Source organism: Electrona antarctica (assembly GCF_951216825.1).
Source record: "Electrona antarctica genome assembly, chromosome: 2".
Taxonomy (NCBI): Eukaryota; Metazoa; Chordata; class Actinopteri; order Myctophiformes; family Myctophidae; genus Electrona; species Electrona antarctica.
In genome coordinates, this window is record NC_136807.1 from 39,710,036 (window position 1) to 39,728,170 (window position 18,135).

An 18,135-nucleotide genomic window follows, 5' to 3' on the forward strand; every position below is an offset into this window, starting at 1 on the left:
TTCATATCCATGTGAAAGTTCTGGCAGAAAACATGTTATGTAATCACACAATCCTAAAGTTTTGAAAGTTTTTAAATGCTGACGAGGTCAGTCTGATAACCATGCGCGGATAGGACCGAGTGTATTTGGAATACATGAAATATATGTAAGATCATAGACATTCTAATCTATAGGGATATTAACTTGCAAACTTAGAATATTCACCAAATATTCAAACATGTATTCACCAAGTAAAACCAACTTACAGTTAGTTGATTTAAAATGTAGCATCTGTGTGCATTTGTGTGCTCGTGCTCCGGACAAGTGACTTTTGTGCCTGGACAAGTGAATCGGAAAGTTAATGTCAAGCCCTGCAGAATGTGCCATTTTAAGTTTTGAAATGTACAGTATATACAAATATTTTTAAAATAGCCAAAATGTATATAGCGCTGAAGTAGTTAATGTATGTTTTGTAACATTGTATGTCATGTTATACTATCGCTCCACACGTCCCAGACTCTTCTCCAATCTGGCTCCCAAACTATGGAATGAACTCCCCATTGCAATCAGAACGGCAGACTCAAGGTTCCTGCACACCGGACGCGTTTCCGGATTTTTTGCTGCGTTTTCTGCGTTTTTTCGTCGGTCTTCCGAAAAAACGCGTCCAGGGTGCAACCACCTTCACTCCCAATTTTCTGCTGTAGTCTGAAAACTCCCCTCTTTAAACTCCACCTTAGCACGTACTGGCCGTAGCACTTGCCCTAACCTCGATGACCTTGCTTGCAGGCTTTAGCATGTTATGTAGAATTGTAGACAGATCCCAGGTCATTATTGATCTGGCATTCTATAGCATTCTATAGCGTTTATAGTGGCAATGTACGGATATTCTACTGTTAGACGAATAATAGGTTCTTAGTTTACTTATGATCCTAGATCACTATTTCTATGCATTTGATGTATTACCTTGTGTTGTTCTTGCTTATTGTAAGTCGCTCTTACAAGCATTTAGCAGACACTCTTAATCCAGTGTCTGCTAAATGCCTAAATTGTAATTGTACTTTTCAGGAAATGGAAAAAATTAAGAACCTGTGTTCTTTTAGTTATTGCTACGTTTGCGCTGCTACTTTATACACCGTCATAAAAACAAAGACTGTCATAAAATAGGGCATTCACGTATGAAAGAAATCCCCATAAAAAAGATGAATACGGCAATAGGAGATTTCTAGGCAACAGTGACAATATGGGACATTACCCCCATGAGGTTCACAGTGACGCAGTGCTGCAGCTTATAAAATGCAAAACATCACATGATGATGATTCTGACTACACATCAGTGCATTCAATCCACACATACAGTACCAGTTCCTATATGCATTAATTTGTCGAATACAATAGGTTACGTTACGGTAATAATGATATGCAGGGAAACCTGGGAGTGAGGTACAGTATATATAGTATATATAGTCTTTCTTTAGCCCTCCAGGCGTGGGTGTTTGCAATTTGACCACACGTATAGGCGAAGTAAAGGAGCCGTGAAAGACGACTCCCCGCCGACCACCCTCCTACAATAGGGGCTTTTGTCATTACATTTTCCCTTCCAGAAGGGTGTCCTGTTCACATGAATGCCAGTCCGACGGTGCTGATGCTGTGCTTTTCCTGTAGCGGGAGAGAGACAGGCTGCAGTCCATTTACAGAATGGCTGAGATATGATCTGAGCCCCTCTCTCTGGCTCTTAATCACAGCTAGATAATCTACTCTAAACTGGCGCTGCAGGGAAACCAGGCCACAACATAAGAGCATGTGGGTCATGCATGTGTGCACGCACACTCACACACGCAGTCACGCACACACACGCACGCACACACAGGGGGAGCGTGCACACACATACAGTCTCACACGCATGCACGCACACAGTTGGAGAAAACGTACCTTATTAAGCCACTCGACCTTTTCCACATCTGGGAAGTGGACCTGTAGAGGAACAAACAGTGACATGATGTAAACTTGCAGAGCTGACACTGAAATATAGCTACAAGTCTTTATAGATGTAAGCCTATAGCGACAGCAATATGACATCTTGCATAAACATGATACTTATCTTGATAAGTGTCATGTCAAGTCTTTATAGTGTCAAGACTTTATAGATGTTAAGTTAACAAGTTAACAGTTATTTTGATAATTTATGAATTGCACTATGGCTTTGATTCGAGCTACAAAGAAAAGAAAAAAAGAAACATCCCCATAACATACAGTAGGTGAGTAGGGAGTAGGCCATCAATTTGTCTACTTCCACAAGATGTTTTCATTGTTTTAAAACGAAAATAATCTTCATCCAGCAACAGTTGTAAGCGCCTTGCCAGACATAATCTCCTTCTGTACTCCATCCCTCTAAACGCATATCACATGACCATTATCGTACACTGGGAATGTGTGTGCCCGGTACATCACATTTGACATTTGACATGCAAAGAATGTTTCGCTTTTCTGTTGATGCAGTCGGCGGGTTTAGCCAGGGTTCAATTAACTAATTTTAGGTCACAATAGTTTTTGCGAGAGAAGTGAGACGTAAGTGCAGCATTTTAGAATATAAGACATTGTAGTTAATTTATGCCATAAGGGGAATGTTGGTTTTAAGGATTTGTTATTCCTGCACTCAAGTACAGTTCAATATTTATAAACCTGCACCAAAAATGTGGATAATTTGAGTGCTCGGATCTCCTCTTCCTTTTTAAGTCTACAGTACATCCTAGAAGCACCTTCAATATACTTTTAAGACATTTCTTATCTCCTGTGAGCAGCCGGTTGGCCTCCGTGTTTTTTGGTACAGTACTATGTTGTCTATGTACATGAGGTTACAGGTTAGACATAACGGAGCATAAGGTTAGACACAAAGCAGGGAGCACTTCGGGAAGGTCCACATTGCAGCAGGTATATGTGCATGAGATTACACATTAATGCAAAGAGCGTCAGTCAGCGCATTGTACAGGAGATATGAAGTGCAAAAAGAGTATCAAAGTATTTGTTCAGATTCAACCACAAATCCACAAGGTAAACTTTCACAGGTAAACTCCACATGGTAGATTCACAGGAAAAGTAAAGTCTAGGTCCAACCTGGTGACAGGCTCACATAGAGCTGTAACTTCTGCTGGCAAATCCACAACAAACTTATGGCTAGCCTGACAGGTGGTGGTCACCCCTGGTTCAACAGTCTGATTAGCGACGGCTCCAGAAAATTGTGCAACTGAGCATTAGTCAGGCTTACTGTATATAATGAAGGTTGAAAATAGGTGAAGTGTTCCTTAAATTATAGGGTCTGTAATTGCACTAGCTGTGCGCTATAATGGATTTAACTAACCATGCAGAGGAGGAAACTTTAGATTAGGGAATCTATGGGTTCTGGGAAACAAGCCCCAAGAAAGAAGCTTATTTTAGAATAACTAAGGGGTGGGGTGCCCTCTGGCCTATAGCGGTCCAGGCACATACCACATATAGGCACATGCCTGACGGCGTGTCACGGATTTGAATCCCGCCGACCTTTGCTGCATGTCTCTCTCTCTCTTCTTGAGTCCTGTCTATCTCCACTGTGTCATATCAATAAAGGCAGAGAAGCCTGAATTAAATGAAATGACTAAGGGGTGTTATTAGAACTAGAACCCCCCTAAAAAACATTCTATGAAATGTTATGAAATGCTACCAAATATGGCAACATTTCACTCAAAACTGTTTTTATTTTATTTTTAATAATAATAAAGAATACAAGAATAAATGCATAGAAAGTAAGGCAAGAAAAGGGAAAAAAAGTCCATCCAAACATTTATTTTAAATAAGGTGCAGGAGCATAGCAGGGGATCCGCAGTCCGCAGGGACAGGGTTGAAATGGGGCGAGTCAGACCAACGCGCCGTCGGAACAATGAGCCTTCGGAACAATGAGCCTTCGGAACAATGACGCTGACCTGCATAGCAGCTGGTATCTGTTCCTAGATCTCTATTCTTCCAGAATATATTGTGCCAGTGGGCACATTGTCACACCTCTACGAACACAACTACATCCTGAGCAACCATGGAAACGAGCCCTTAGGGCTTTTTGTGTTATCCTTTTAGCATCATTGCATAATGGTACCACTGGTACCACATTTGCAAACTGTTAATAATGTATTCAATCAATTAATCAATCAATCAATGATGATGAGTGTTCGGGGCGAGCTCTAGGGGTTAACCGTGCGTCTTGCTCATGGAACACTTTGACCCACAGGTGTCAGGAGGAAAACTGGTGTCCTGACCTTATGTTTACTAGATGGCCCCTCTACCCACTAAGCAAAGCCTGCCCTCAAGTTTGTACTCACACAACCATGAGAATGCTTGGTTGATAAATAGATTATATCACACAATTGGGAATGACCAATTCATTTTCTTAGTAGAATCCTCTGCCCCCCACCCTCAGCCCTCCTTTCTCTGTAACCTTATTATGTGTCACTAAAGACTGAGCTTCAGTTGTCTAAACAAACTGCTTGGCCTGGGGCCCATGATGACCCACCTATTTCACATTTTGCTGAACGGCTCAGGTTAGACTAGAGGGTTAAAGGACCACTTCACCACTTTTCAACCTATCTTCATATAATAGGTCCTCACTAATAATCATGATAAAATGGCACGATTCTTTTCTACTCAGCCTGTGTCTCATAGGAGGGCTGTGGGCAGTTCAGAAACCCGTCCTCCAGTGACATCATCATTAGGCAGAAACAATTTATTTATTTACAAAAATGTTTAGATTTTCATTATCGTGAGAACGATGGCTTCCATTTTCGCATTGCAACTTTTCAGGACTAGAAAGCCTGCAGTTCTGACGGTAGGCAAATTGCAGGGGGTCCAGTGTGGGTGGCAGCTTGCTGTTGATCATCTTTCTGACATGTTTTTCAAAGCATTTGCTCACAATGGGTGTGAGTGCGACTGGTCTCCAGTCATTTAATCCAGTTACTTTGCCTTTTTTAGGGACTGGGACAATGATTGCTGTTTTAAAGCATGATGGTACTTTGCTCTCATGGAGAGATTGGTTGAAAATGTCTGCGAAGACACCGGCCAGCTGTGTTGCGCAGGCTTTGAGGACTCGCCCTGGGATCTCGTCCGGTCCTGCTGCTTTCCTGGTGTTGGTGTGCAGAAATGACAGACGAACATCAGCCTCTTCCAGAGGCTGTAGTGGGTCGTCCATCTGATGGCTATCTCTGCAACATTCCGCCGAGGTGTGAACGGCAGTTCCTTTGTTGAGAACCCAGGGGGTCAGACAGTGAGGCTGCTGGAGGGGGGCGGGGGGGGGAGGGGCTCATATCTGACTAAACTACCGGTACCTCAAAAACGTGAGTGACGTCCTTTTATTTATTTTTTACAAAATGGAGAGAGAGTGTGCATCACCACACACTACACTATATGCTTTAATTAAGGGTCTGTTTAAAATAACAAGCAAGTTGATAATTCAATATATATGTTTGGAGTGGAGCAGCTCTGTTAACCCCCACATCCCTGTGATAATGATATAGAATAGAATCAATAGATGATATAGAACCTCCCCACTGCAATGTCACGGTGACTTCGCAATCTGTGAATTAATCGCAGTTTGTTGACTAAAATGCAGAGTGGCTTATTTTATTTGCTCTGTTTACTGATCAGCCCTGTGAGCTGATAAAAAGAGATAGAGACAGAGACAAAGCAAGATTGTCAAGATATGAGTGTTGGATCCAAGTGGAAGGATGACGAAGAGGTTAGAGCCATCTAAATGCAAGGGGATTTCAATATGACAAAATGAACCAGGGAACACCAAGAAAATAAACCAGGAGAAGCACTAGGACGTTATACTGAAAAACGACAAAAACAAACGTATAATGCAGAATGACAGACTGTCAGTTAAAAACAAACACAGGGGTGTTTAAATACTTAGACAGGACAAACAGGGTACAGGCGAGCACTAAAGACAAAACTGCAACTAAGAAACAAAGAATACAATATTGCTTCAAAAATAAAGGACCATGACTGAATATTAACACTATTAACTATAACTATGAAACAAGGAACACAAGTAGACTAGGAAGACAGATGATGATGCAGATTCTGATCGAGATAGTAATGGAGAGGAAGTAGTGAGATATAGCAATGGAGTGATAGAGAGAAAGTAGATAGAGATAGTGATGGAGTGATAGGGGGAGATAGAGAGGGTTACATGCCGGCATTTCGACATACCCCCATTCCGACATACCGCCATTTCGACATACTGCCATTTCGACACTGCCATTTCGACATAGCGCCATTCCGACAGGACCATCCACCCGCCGTGCGCTGCGATGTCCCGTGTCGGAATGGCGGGATGTCCCGTGTCGGAATGGCGAGATGTCCCGTGTCGGAATGGCGGGACCCTTGAAAAAAATACCGCCATTCCGACAATTAGAAATCAATGTCGGAGTGGCGGGATGTTGAAATGGAAGGCTGATCCCGATAGGGTTATACTGTATAAGGATGTATGGTTAACGGATTGGCTGATTAACTATCTAGATGGCTGATTGGTCGGTTGGTGTACAAACTCTCTGGTTAACTAGCTGGTTGATTGGTTAAATATACATTGTTAGCTGGTTGGTTTGCTGGTTGTCTTGCTGGTTGGTGGTTGTTTGACTGCAGTCTGGTTATGCGTTGCACCACTGTGTGTGTGTGTGTGTGTGTGTGTGTGTGTGTGTGTGTGTGTGTGGGTGTGTGGGTGTGTGTGTGTGTGTGTATGTGTGTGTGTGTGTGCGTGCGTGTGCGTGTGCATGTGCGCGCGCGCGCGCGTGTGTGTGTGTGTGTGTGTGTGTGTGTGTGTGTGTGTGTGTGTGTGTGTGTGTGTGTGTGCGTGTGTGTGTGTGTGCGTGCGTGTGTGTGTGTGTGTGTGTGTGCGTGCGTGTTTGTGGTACGATATCACACCTCCTCCACCTCATCAGGTTCCTGTGTAAACCACCTGCGCCTGTAGTGTCAACATTTCTGAGTAAACAGTATAGCACATAGATACAGTAGGAGTAGATAGTATGCATACATATATGTACACTTGTTGAGTGTGTGTGCAATGCATAACATTTAAAAAAATGCATATACACATATCCAAATGATAAATGATCCAAATGTCAAAATACTATGATATAATTAACCCCAAAAGGTGGTAATAATATCATAAATGTCCATGGGAGCATGATGCAGTGCACTGGACACTATTTTACTGGTTTCACAATATTCTTCTGTCCAGCACCAAGTATTTTATAATTTGGACGTGTGTGTGTGTCAGGGACCGAGTTGGTTGGAAGGAGAGACACAGGGAAACTTGTTGTGGGTTTAACTTAAAAGTTCATTTGTGGTATTTATTTCCAAATAATAAACAAATAACAAATGTGGGCCCAAACAAAATGAGATCAACTTAAACATAACTAAACAAAACCTGAACTGAACAACACAACTGATCTAACCAGAATGGCACATGAGGGGAACATATATAGGGATGGGTCAACCCATCCGAAACACAAGGGGGTAAATACAAAGACTGTAACTCAAACCCACTATCAACAACCCCTGCCCCTCCCCATGGTGCAGAGAGACTGTGGTGCAGTCCGATTGTCCCCAGCAGCTGCCAATATGGAGCAGCTGGCTCCCCTTGCTCTGGCCAGCCAATCAGTGAACTGAAAACTCAAAGAAAACTCAGTCAGCTCAAAATGTAAATAAACAGACAAAACTAAATAATAGTCATTCCAGCTGTGTGTCTTGTGTATAGTTATTTCAATGTGTTTGTGTGTTAAGTGTATGTAAAACATCATGAGAATGTATATAACCTAAATAAATAGACAAAAAGGAAAAGTCACCATACAATATAGGCTGTCTCAATGTGAGGCTGCTGAGGCAGCCCTCACAGTGTGCCTCCTTGGAAACTTTATACACACTGCGTGCGAGTCTGTGTGTGTGTGTGTGTGTGTGTGTGTGTGTGTGTGTGTGTGTGTGTGTGTGTGTGTGTGTGTGTGTGTGTGTGTGTGTGGTCGTGTGTGCGTGCGTGCGTGCGTGTGTGCATGCATATGCCTGTGTGGTGGTCATGACTAACAGGTGGACAAATAAGAAGAGATAATGGTTGTTTCCATGACAATACAGTATGTAGCACCACTGATTAGTGGTGGGAAAATACTGTTTAAGTAAAGGTCCAGAAGTCAACATTTACTATTGAGTAAAAGTACAAAAGTATTGGCATCAAAATGTATGTAGTAAAAGTAGTCATTATGCAGAGTGTCTCGTTTCAAAATTTCAAATGATATAATTATATTTTGAAAATAGCAGATCTACAAGCTCACAGTGTGTCACATCGTGACACATTATGAGCTTGTAGATCGGCTATTTTCAAATGGCTGCGCTGAAGTGGTTATGTTCCATACTGTACACGTTTTTCCCTGTTTTAATTTTTTCTTAACTGTATGATTTATTGTTTCGCATAGAAGTGTATAATTGTATGTCTTTAAATGTTCTGATGAATTTAAAATGGAAGACCCTGATGTAAACAAGTCTCAGTGCTTTTTCTGGTTTCATCCTCGTAGCAGATTTTGTATTGACCTGTACCTTCGTTGAACTGTACCCATTCTACAAACTGTTAATAAAAATGTTCAATCGATCAATCAATCAATCAATCAATCAATCAATCAATCAATCAATCAATGTTTTGTAATAATAATCAAAATCTACAAAGTAACTACATCTACGGTAGTAACTAAAGTTTTCAATGAAATAGTGGTGGAGTAAAAGTACAATATTTCGAGTGGAGTAGAAGTAAAAGTATTGGAAATTGGAAATACTCAAGTAAAGTAGAAATACCTCAAAATTGTAAGTAAAGTAAATGTACTTTCCACCACTGCCTGTGTGGTGGCCATGTCTAACAGATAGACAGAAAAGAAGAGACCATGGTTGTTTCCATGGCAATATGTTGCACTATACTGACAGAGGTGATTCATCGTTCCCCCAGGTCACTGCTCAGCATCGACAGATTGAGGATGCTGCTGTGACTCCGCATTCCTCTGTCTCCTCTGACAGGGTTGTTCATGTTCACTCGTACTGCATGGGTTCCTATCCCACCGGGAAGTTGATTTCATTCCAGGATCCTTGTCATAGATGAATGCAGCTGACAGATCCGAGGCCGATTCTACAAATCACATGCAGAGGCCTTATGTACGCTGTCAGTGCGTCTATGAATCGAAAAGCACCAGAAGGACTTCAGAGTACTGTCTTACTGCGATTCTACAAATGCCTTCTAAATCAGTAGTTCTCAAAGTCTTTCAGGCCAAGTACCCCCAAATTGATATTATATATGGTCGCAGACTCCCATCTGATTTTTTTACGTGCCAGGAAACCCCCAAAAGAAGTTACAATTTTCCAAATGACGCTTACAAGATTTTTCAAACATAGTAGATGTACAGGATTGCAGCTTATCATTTGGGGTATTCTTCAGTTTTGAAACCTGTTCCAGGACACAAGAGTTTTACTTGTAAAAAATGTTTTACTTTAATCCCTTCTCCCTCCAATACCCAACTGTGAACGTGAGTTAGAATCAGATTGTTAGATTGTAATGATCTGTGAACAGTGTGCCTGTTCTGCATCATTTGGATAATTCTATTCATAAATATAAAATCCCCAAATCTATAACTGAGTTGAAGTTATTTAAATTGTTTCAAATACTTCAGTTATCTGTCCATTCCAATTAATTCATCATCCTCGACTTCTAATCTAAATTGAATGATCAAAATCAGCCCACCAAAGGGAGAATTGTTGTTTAAATGGCCATTTAGAATGTTTCAATAATCAGAAATGGATCCAGCCTGCATTAATGCCCAGATATTGTCCTAATGGATACCGGAGAACTCACCAGTTTTCCGACTCGCCACGGTTTAGTGCATTTTAGTTTTACTTCACCTTCATTTAAATTGCATTGAATTGAGAGAGAGTGAGGATAGTTGTTGAGTTTACACTAGATGAAGTAGGAATGCTAAAGTTTAAACACCAAAGTAGCGAAACAATAATACATTAGTAAACAATATCCTGAATTGGTAGGCCTACTATCATTGGTATTCACATACTCAACTTTTTATCATTATCTAGCTGACCATTTAATTGCACAAAATAATTTGATCACTTTGAAAATGAACTATAACATCTGTGGGTTTGACATACTACACTGATGAAGACAGCCATTCTTTAGCATAACGCTGCGGCGAGTTGGAAAACTCTGGATACCGTCCTAACCGTCCTAACCTAACCTACCGTCCTAACCTACCGTGCTTGACCCATGCTTGACCCATACTGCACATTTCTAATATAAAACTTACTCAACATTTCCAGCTTCACATTTCTGGCCAGTTGACTACAATGGAATGGAACTACAATGGAATTTTTACATTGGCTTAAAGGACTTTGCTGTGTATGTGAATAAATGTTTCAATGCTCTCTCACTTCTGGCCTTGGGCCTGTATCTCTATTTACTTGCTATGATAAGCTCACTGACTACACTGCACTACAGTACACTGACTGCTTGACAACTGATCAAACAAATGGTTTAATTTCCTAAAATCCAGTAATCTGTCACATGTTGCAACATCGTTACTGTCTCAACTCAACTCATGAGACATAGTCATGAGATATGGTTGAAATTAGGTTTCATTTGAGAGCTTTCAGTTGAACCTACGGAAACAGCGGGTGCAGTGGGTGGGGTGCTAAGAAGTGAAATGAAATGGTGAACCTGCTCAAACACAAACGCATTATGTGCATAATCTAAGTGCACACATATGCAACCCACGCACACACGCACGCACGCATCAGCAAATTGGTGTTCTATAAAGGCCATAGTCCACACCAATGCAACTCTTTGCCACAAAACTATTTTAAGGTCAGTCCTCCACACACCAATTCAACTCCTTGCAACTACTTGCAACTACTTGTAACCACTAACCATTAACATTAATTAATAGGCATCAGTCTGCAAGTTGTCAGTCCAGACTACAATGGGCTCTAAAACGGTTTTGCTGCAAGGAGTTGCATTGGTGTGGAGTAGACTGCCCTTAAAACTGTTTTGGTTGCAGGGAGTTGCGACCAGTTGCATTGGTGTGGTCTGGCCTTTACTCTCCAAAATCAGGATGGGCATTGGAGCCAATAATCTGGCATTGATCGGGCTCTACACACTCTTCTCCTGATATGGTAGACCTACTGATCCCCCACTGCAAAATGTTTATGAATTGTCAGGCTTTGGAACACCAGATATGGTCAAAAAGCTTCAGCGCTACCGCTTGAACCATACAAGAAAAGGAAGAACACAGACACACCTCGGAAGACAGTGGTGATGCTGTAAGATATTTTGATAAATAAATGACACACTTGTTTACCTAATTAGTACACAAAGATTTTGTCATTCTTCTGATTGGTTTGTACTGCCACGTTCTTTTACATCAAGTTCATTCACATTCCTCAGTTTGGCACTTGGTTTAGACTCGTCTCATTCCCAAGGCACTGCACATTAGGAATGTCCAAATATAGGCCCTGCTACAGTAGTGCCAAGGGCAGATCACACTAGAAAACCACTGTGCTTGCCAGTGTGGAGAAAAACATAATGAACAAAAGGGACATTGACAACGTCTGTGCAAGTTACCTTGGAGAAAGAGGCAGTTCTGGTCGGCATGGTCTGTGTGTGGTAAATGGTGCATTTACCTTTATCCCAAGGTGCTTTGAGATTGTGCATTACATTCACCCATTCACACACACATTCATACACCGATGACAGTGGAAACCATGCAAGGCACGAACCTGCACATTGGGAGCAATTACGGGTTCAGTGTCTTGCTCAAGGACACTTCGACATGCACAACTCTGGGGGAGCCTGGGATCTTCCCCTAAACCACGCCCGTTATGTGTGTGTGTGTGTGTGTGTGTGTGTGTGTGTGTGTGTGTGTGTGTGTGTGTGTGTGTGTGTGTGTGTGTGTGTGTGTGTGATAAATAGGTAGATCGATAGATCGATAGATCGATAGATAGATAGATAGATAGAGAGAGAGAGAGAGAGAGAGAGAGAGAGAGAGAGAGAGAGAGAGAGAGAGAGAGAGAGATTACAACAATGTGCGATATATAGTTATTGCAGTCATGGAGCCATTCAATGAGATATATTAGATATCAATATTTATCCTATGAATTTATGTTCATACTTATTTACGTTCATATCATGCTTTTACTTGTGGGCACCCCACCCCAGACTAATTGCAGAATAGAATCGTAAACAACTGAGGCCATATAGTAGCCTATTGACATGTGCGTCAGAAACGCGCACGATACATTTTGAGAGTATAGTGCACATTAGGGTTAGGTTTGGCTTACCCATGAAGGCACGTCCCGTTTAGTTCTGTAGACCTTTTCCGCGATGAATTCCCCCTGGTTCTCCAAGAGGTACATCGCAGACTTGAGCCGCATCACTTTCTCCAGCCGACTGTGTTTCCATCCGATGTAGACCATCAGAACCAACAGGACCAAAGTGATGCTGAAGCCAAAGTATCCGGCCAGGTACACTGGCAAAAGTGCGCCTAGGCATTTTGCAAAAGACCACAGAACACTGACTGCGCGTTCACCTGGTGGTCGTGGCGGCACGATCGTCTCTGTCGAGGCCGGTTCTGCAGACCCCTGTCCGCTACCCGCACTCGACCCCGCATCCGAGGATGACATCGCAAGCTCTAGCCTATACTCTTCTCTTTCTCCTTTGAATTCACTATAGTTCCGTATGCTGCTGCTGCCCAGTGCCCACCCAAACGTCTCTCTCTGCTCCTGTGCTCCTGTGTCAGCGATCGAGGGCCGGATCAGAGAAAACTTGTTCTGAAAAGCGTTGACATTTAATCCAAGAAAACGGCGCCAGATCGATTAAAGCATTATCACGGTTCCATTTGATAGCGCTCCCTAACCGCGCTACTGTTGTTCGTGTTTCCCATGCAAATGAAATGCCAGATCAGCCTAGACCTGTGCGGGCGTGCTCAGCCTTATAGCCTGAAGCGAAGCCCTCCTTCTTCTGCTTTGCAGGAAATCCAATAGAAACTAAACCCTAGAATTAACTTGCTCTTAGAATAGTTTTAGCGTCCGTGTCACGACGCACGGGCGGAGCGTAATATTTACGTCTCTGAAGTCTGAAATGATAGCAGCAGACTATAACGGAATAGGAGGGACATTGAGGAAATCAGCAGGGTTTATAAGATGCCATGCAGTGTGAAACGTATATCATACTATCTATTATATACCGTATTTTTTCCCCTGGCTTCTTTTTCCCCCTCTATATTTTTAACATATTGTCCGTTATGAAGCAGTGCGTAATCACGCACGCGCCCAACGCGCCTCCACTGCGGTAGCTTTTTTTTTTACACAACAAAGCCTGATAATAACAGCATTAAATATCCTACCAATTATGGACATTCATTCCTAACCTCAGACCGCAAAATGGTATGAATGGTTTCATGAATAGATATAGTGCTCCCATATCCAGCAGTCCAATTACTCCTGATAAAGGGGCCAGCATCAATAATGCGTTACAATGTTAAAGGACCACTTCACCACTTTTCATGCAACTTGTCTTCATATAATTGGTCCTAACTAATTAATGTTCACGATAAAATAAAATGCCACCATTATTTTGGGCAATTCAGAAACCGTCCACCAGTGACATGTATCATCGATAGGCGATTAAACAAGATTTTATTTACGGTAGATTTGTATTATCATGAGAACGATGACTTCCATTTTCGTATTGCAACTTTCCAGGAATAGAAAGTCTGCAGTTTTTATTAGCTTGGATTCCCTATCGATGATGTCACTGGTGGACGGGTGTTTGAACTGCCCACAGCCCTCCCATGAGACACAGACTGAATAGAACAAAATGGGGGCATTTTATCATAAACATTCCAATTATATGAAGGTAAGTTGAAAAGTGGCGAAGTGGTCCTTTAACGCACCACTAAATGCCGGTGAATTAAATAGTCTAATGGTCCAGGGCCAGGCATTCCGACTTAATTTGCCAGTGCCACACAGAATGCATCCAGCTGTGTGTGCACCCCAGTTCGACACTGTATTATGCCTGACAACTTTGCAACTTCGCTACCTACAGCCTTAATGGTTGATTGGGCAATGGACAAGCGGTGTGCTATAAGGCTCAATACATTGCTGATCCACACACGGTGGCAATGGCATTGATTCTCAGTTGAATTATCTTCGTCACTTTACTTGATTGATATCCATAATTTATTATAGGACAGCAGCGTGTTGCTTGCCAAAAATTAAGACACCGTCGCACTATCTATCTTCTAAGGCTCTAATAGCCTGAGATGTGACATGTCTGCTGTGCTGGCTCCAGGGCCAGGCTGATAGTGGCATTACAGGTTCTCTGATTTCTAGCCTGAAGACATTTTTTTCCTAACCCAGACAAAAGAAAAATACAGGCGCAGTGTTCAATATCATAAGACGAGAAGACATAAGGCGTTTGCATTCTCAATTTTTGTCAGCAAGTATATAGCCTACTCCCTATAGTGCATGTGTGTGTGCATTTTGTCTGCCCCCCCCCCCCCCCCACACACACACACACACACAGAACCGTGTTGTTAAATTTTACACGAGGGCATTCTGCCCATAGATATGACTCTACCTCTCCAAATCATCATGACGTTCACTTTGGTGTAGGGTAGTAAAGTCATTTACAGTACGTGCCTTTAGACCTTAGCTAATCAAGATGATGTCATTATAGAGCTGGTCAGCCGGGCTAGTGCCACTTGTTCATTTCCTGTTATCATTTTGAGTGTCAACCCTAACCACATCAGAACACTCAGTACACCGCCTTAGACAAGGTATTACCAACATTATTGAACCGTTACAAGAAATAGAACTCTTTACCGTAACAAAACAAAAAAACAATGACTGTCACTAGTGTCAGTCTCAGACAGTCCCAATTTATTTATAGCCGTTGAAAAGCTTCTGGTTCGCAAACGATCAAATTGAGTTATCTAAAGAAAGCTTTTTTTAGATGCTATTCAATTTGAAGACGCCGTATTCTTTTAAATGTCCAACATACGCTATGGAACAGTAGCCCAAGTATTAACCCTTGGCCCATCTCCTGTTTCTGTAACGAGAGGACTGGAGTTGATGTAGTCTACAAATACATCCCACAGCCATGTGGAACACTCCCATGAAATGCTGCAGGGACTAAACCTTAGTTCCCTTCAAATGAGTTAGATTGCTAGAGTAGATCTGGATAATTAGCTCAATGTAAAATGAACATCCCGCCCCACCAATAGCACAGTAAAGTCTGTGTTTTATGGATAGCTCATGGTTTAACTGACTTTCTGGAGCATAGCTCAGGTCAGCTGAGCTTCTTTTAGGAAACGAAGCAAAACCATTCAGAGTATGCCTTGTTGCAACTAGGAGGATACACAATTTCTATGAACTGAAAGAGCACATTTGCTCCCACATACCCCCAGAAGTCAAAGTGCAAGGAATTCAGTTTCCCCAAATCTTGGAAAACCCAGTAAAGGGCATAATCCCACGATCCACACACAGCGCTAGTCATAAACACCTTTATCATTCTCATGCAATCCCCGGCTGGGCTGTTATTTACCATTTAGTTTAGTTATGTGGGGACAGGCGTTGGTGAGTTCCATTACTTCCCAACAACCAAGATAAACCAGCCACATACAAAAGTGGAACATGACATTTGAATAAAGGCCCCAAAACAGTTTTAAACCAATAATCTTGTTTATTCTGAAAAAAATATTAACAAAAAACAATGTTTCAAAAAGTTAAAGAGCACAAACTCTTGACAGATTCACAAAACGTCCCAAACAATAAAATGTCATCCAAATTGGTCTTGATGTAGCGCTCCAGTCAATCCAGTAGCCTGGTTGACAAGCACACTAGACATGAATAACACCATGTGCTCCAGCTGTGGTCCCTTCAACCTGGTCAGGTGTCCAGGCCTCGTTGCAGTCAACAGCCATGGATTGTCGGGCCTTGTTGTTGCGGTTGACACAGCCATGTTGGAGGGGGACAGTTTACTTGGACCTCTGCCTCATCTTCCTCCTTTTGCGCTTCAGCCTGCAATGCAAACGTAGTGGACACCACAGATAAGATAAATCATTCTAAAATATAGCAGAGACCAAATTGTACGGTGGGGAATACATTAGCACTAGCAGTTGCGACTGAATCCCTTCTTACCTGCGCATACGCTTCTTCCTCCACTGAAAAAGAGAAACAAGAGTCACATTATAAAACAAGTCTAATTACACCAGAAAAACGAATGCAATACTAGAGTAAATGCATGTGCATTTACTATCCTTTTTTTTTTAGGTTAACACGTTTAGCTGGGAATGGCTAACTAGCTAGCATGTCTAACATGAGTAGCTAGCATGGCTAAGATGCGATTTACTACATCATACAGTCAAAAAACACAAACCTTGGCTCTCATCTCGAGGAGGATGTCTGAAAGGAGAAAAATAAATGTCACGGGGGAGTTGGATGGTCATTAGAAACACGTTGATTTATTTGGATTCAACTCGAGTATCCGCAGAAACAAAATGGGTTGACTTACCGTGAAAGAGAAGTGTCCAGGAATGGCGTAAAGCTCAAGCGACGTGATATTTATAGGCAGTCCTGCGTCATCTTTACGCGCCGGCGGAAGTACGCAGCTTTTCTTTTTCCCCCTTTTTTTAACACCTCAGCACTTATTTCTCCGCTTATAATAAAAGTCACTATAAATGAATAAACATCTACTTCATTTTATTACATTGTATACAATTACTTACAAGTGCAAGTAAAAAAGACTATGCTTGAGTGAGGTAATCGATACAAAAATGTAAAATGTGCTTGAACCAAATCCAAATCAAGTTTAATCAAGTAAAATGGTGCATAGATCCTTTATCCAAGGCGCTTTACATAGTGCATTACAATCACCATACACCGATTGCGGTGGAAGCCATGCAAGGTACCATCCAGCACATCGGGAGCAATGTGTGGTTCAGTGTCTTGCCCAAGGACACTTCGACATGTAGACAGGAGGAGCCGAGATTCGAACCGCCGACCCATGGATCATTGGACGACCTGCTCTAACCTGAGCCACAGTAGCAATGTGTTCAGTCACTATCGTTTCCAAATCCCCACTGTAGTCGGTTTCTGCCGTTTAACTTTTGTACTATCAACCTACTCAATAATGCATATTATGCAAAATACCTGATGTACCCTACATGTGTATGATAGTGATAATTACATTGTTTCCCCAACCATTCATTTAAAATGATCCAATGTCAGAGACCACAAAGAGCTAAAGGCAAATTCCCATAGAAAGGTTTTCACTGCAACATTTTCCTTTCTTCTTTGTACATATTGTGTTGACATGTATTAGTGTTTATTATACTACAGGGATAGACATTATAAATGGCCCGGTAGTACTATTTAGACCCTCTGGGCCAGCAGAATGCACCTTCCACTTGCCCACTTACCACTTGGGCCAGTAAAATGAATGCCTTCAAAAAAGATGTAACCTTAACACCTAAGTTCACATAATTTCTCTGTGGTACTGGTGTTTTGTAATGATTTTGTAAAATTGCCTGGGTACATCATAGCGTTCTGTGAGCACATCCCATGAGGGTCAATTCTTGACTGTTATTTTTCGATTCAAAAGTAATGTTCCTGGACCAGTAGCTACAATAGTATGGCCAGTGATTTTGAAGTCACTGGCCCAGAGGACCAGTGGCAAATTTCCCTTAATGTCCACCCCTGTACTGTTGATTAATTGAATACATAGGACCACAATGGAAACAAGTCACCAGGACTTTTTTGTTATACATTTAACAATTTATAAAAAATAAATAGCTTTATACAAATCATGTCCCAAGCTACACAAGGTGGATCTCTCAAATGTATCAATTAGGGATGCTCCAATCAGGTTTTTTGGGACCATGTTTTTATCATGATGGGCCGATACAGATACTGATCTTGTGAAATGTTGCAAATATTAATATTTCCAAAATGATATGTCAAAACCCACGTCAAAACTGTTCCCATGTGTGTGGTTAGGGGAGAATATTTAGGACTGTCACAAAAATGCAAAATGATGTTATACTAATA

At 41.8% G+C, this 18,135-nt stretch overlaps 1 protein-coding gene and 1 long non-coding RNA gene across 2 annotated transcripts in view; both read right to left on the reverse strand.

The window, feature by feature from the left end:
* Window positions 1–12,961, reverse strand: part of esyt1a (extended synaptotagmin-like protein 1a) — a gene marked incomplete at its 3' end in the record, with an annotated part of 39,587 nt that extends 26,626 nt beyond the window's left edge. The window contains exons 1-2 of the mRNA XM_079517895.1: window positions 12,367–12,961; window positions 1,909–1,950 (exon numbers count right to left, since the gene is read on the reverse strand). Of these exons, the coding sequence (XP_079374021.1) occupies window positions 1,909–1,950; window positions 12,367–12,708 (384 nt within the window). The 5' untranslated portion in view covers window positions 12,709–12,961. The remainder of the gene's footprint in view (window positions 1–1,908; window positions 1,951–12,366) is intronic.
* A 2,788-nt stretch (window positions 12,962–15,749) lies between these two features.
* LOC306939027 lies at window positions 15,750–16,595 on the reverse strand. Its single transcript, XR_013791817.1, has 3 exons — window positions 16,466–16,595; window positions 16,228–16,250; window positions 15,750–16,107 (listed from the first exon to the last, which is right to left on the reverse strand). It is a non-coding gene; the product is annotated as an uncharacterized lncRNA (long non-coding RNA).
* Window positions 16,596–18,135: the final 1,540 nt, after the last annotated feature.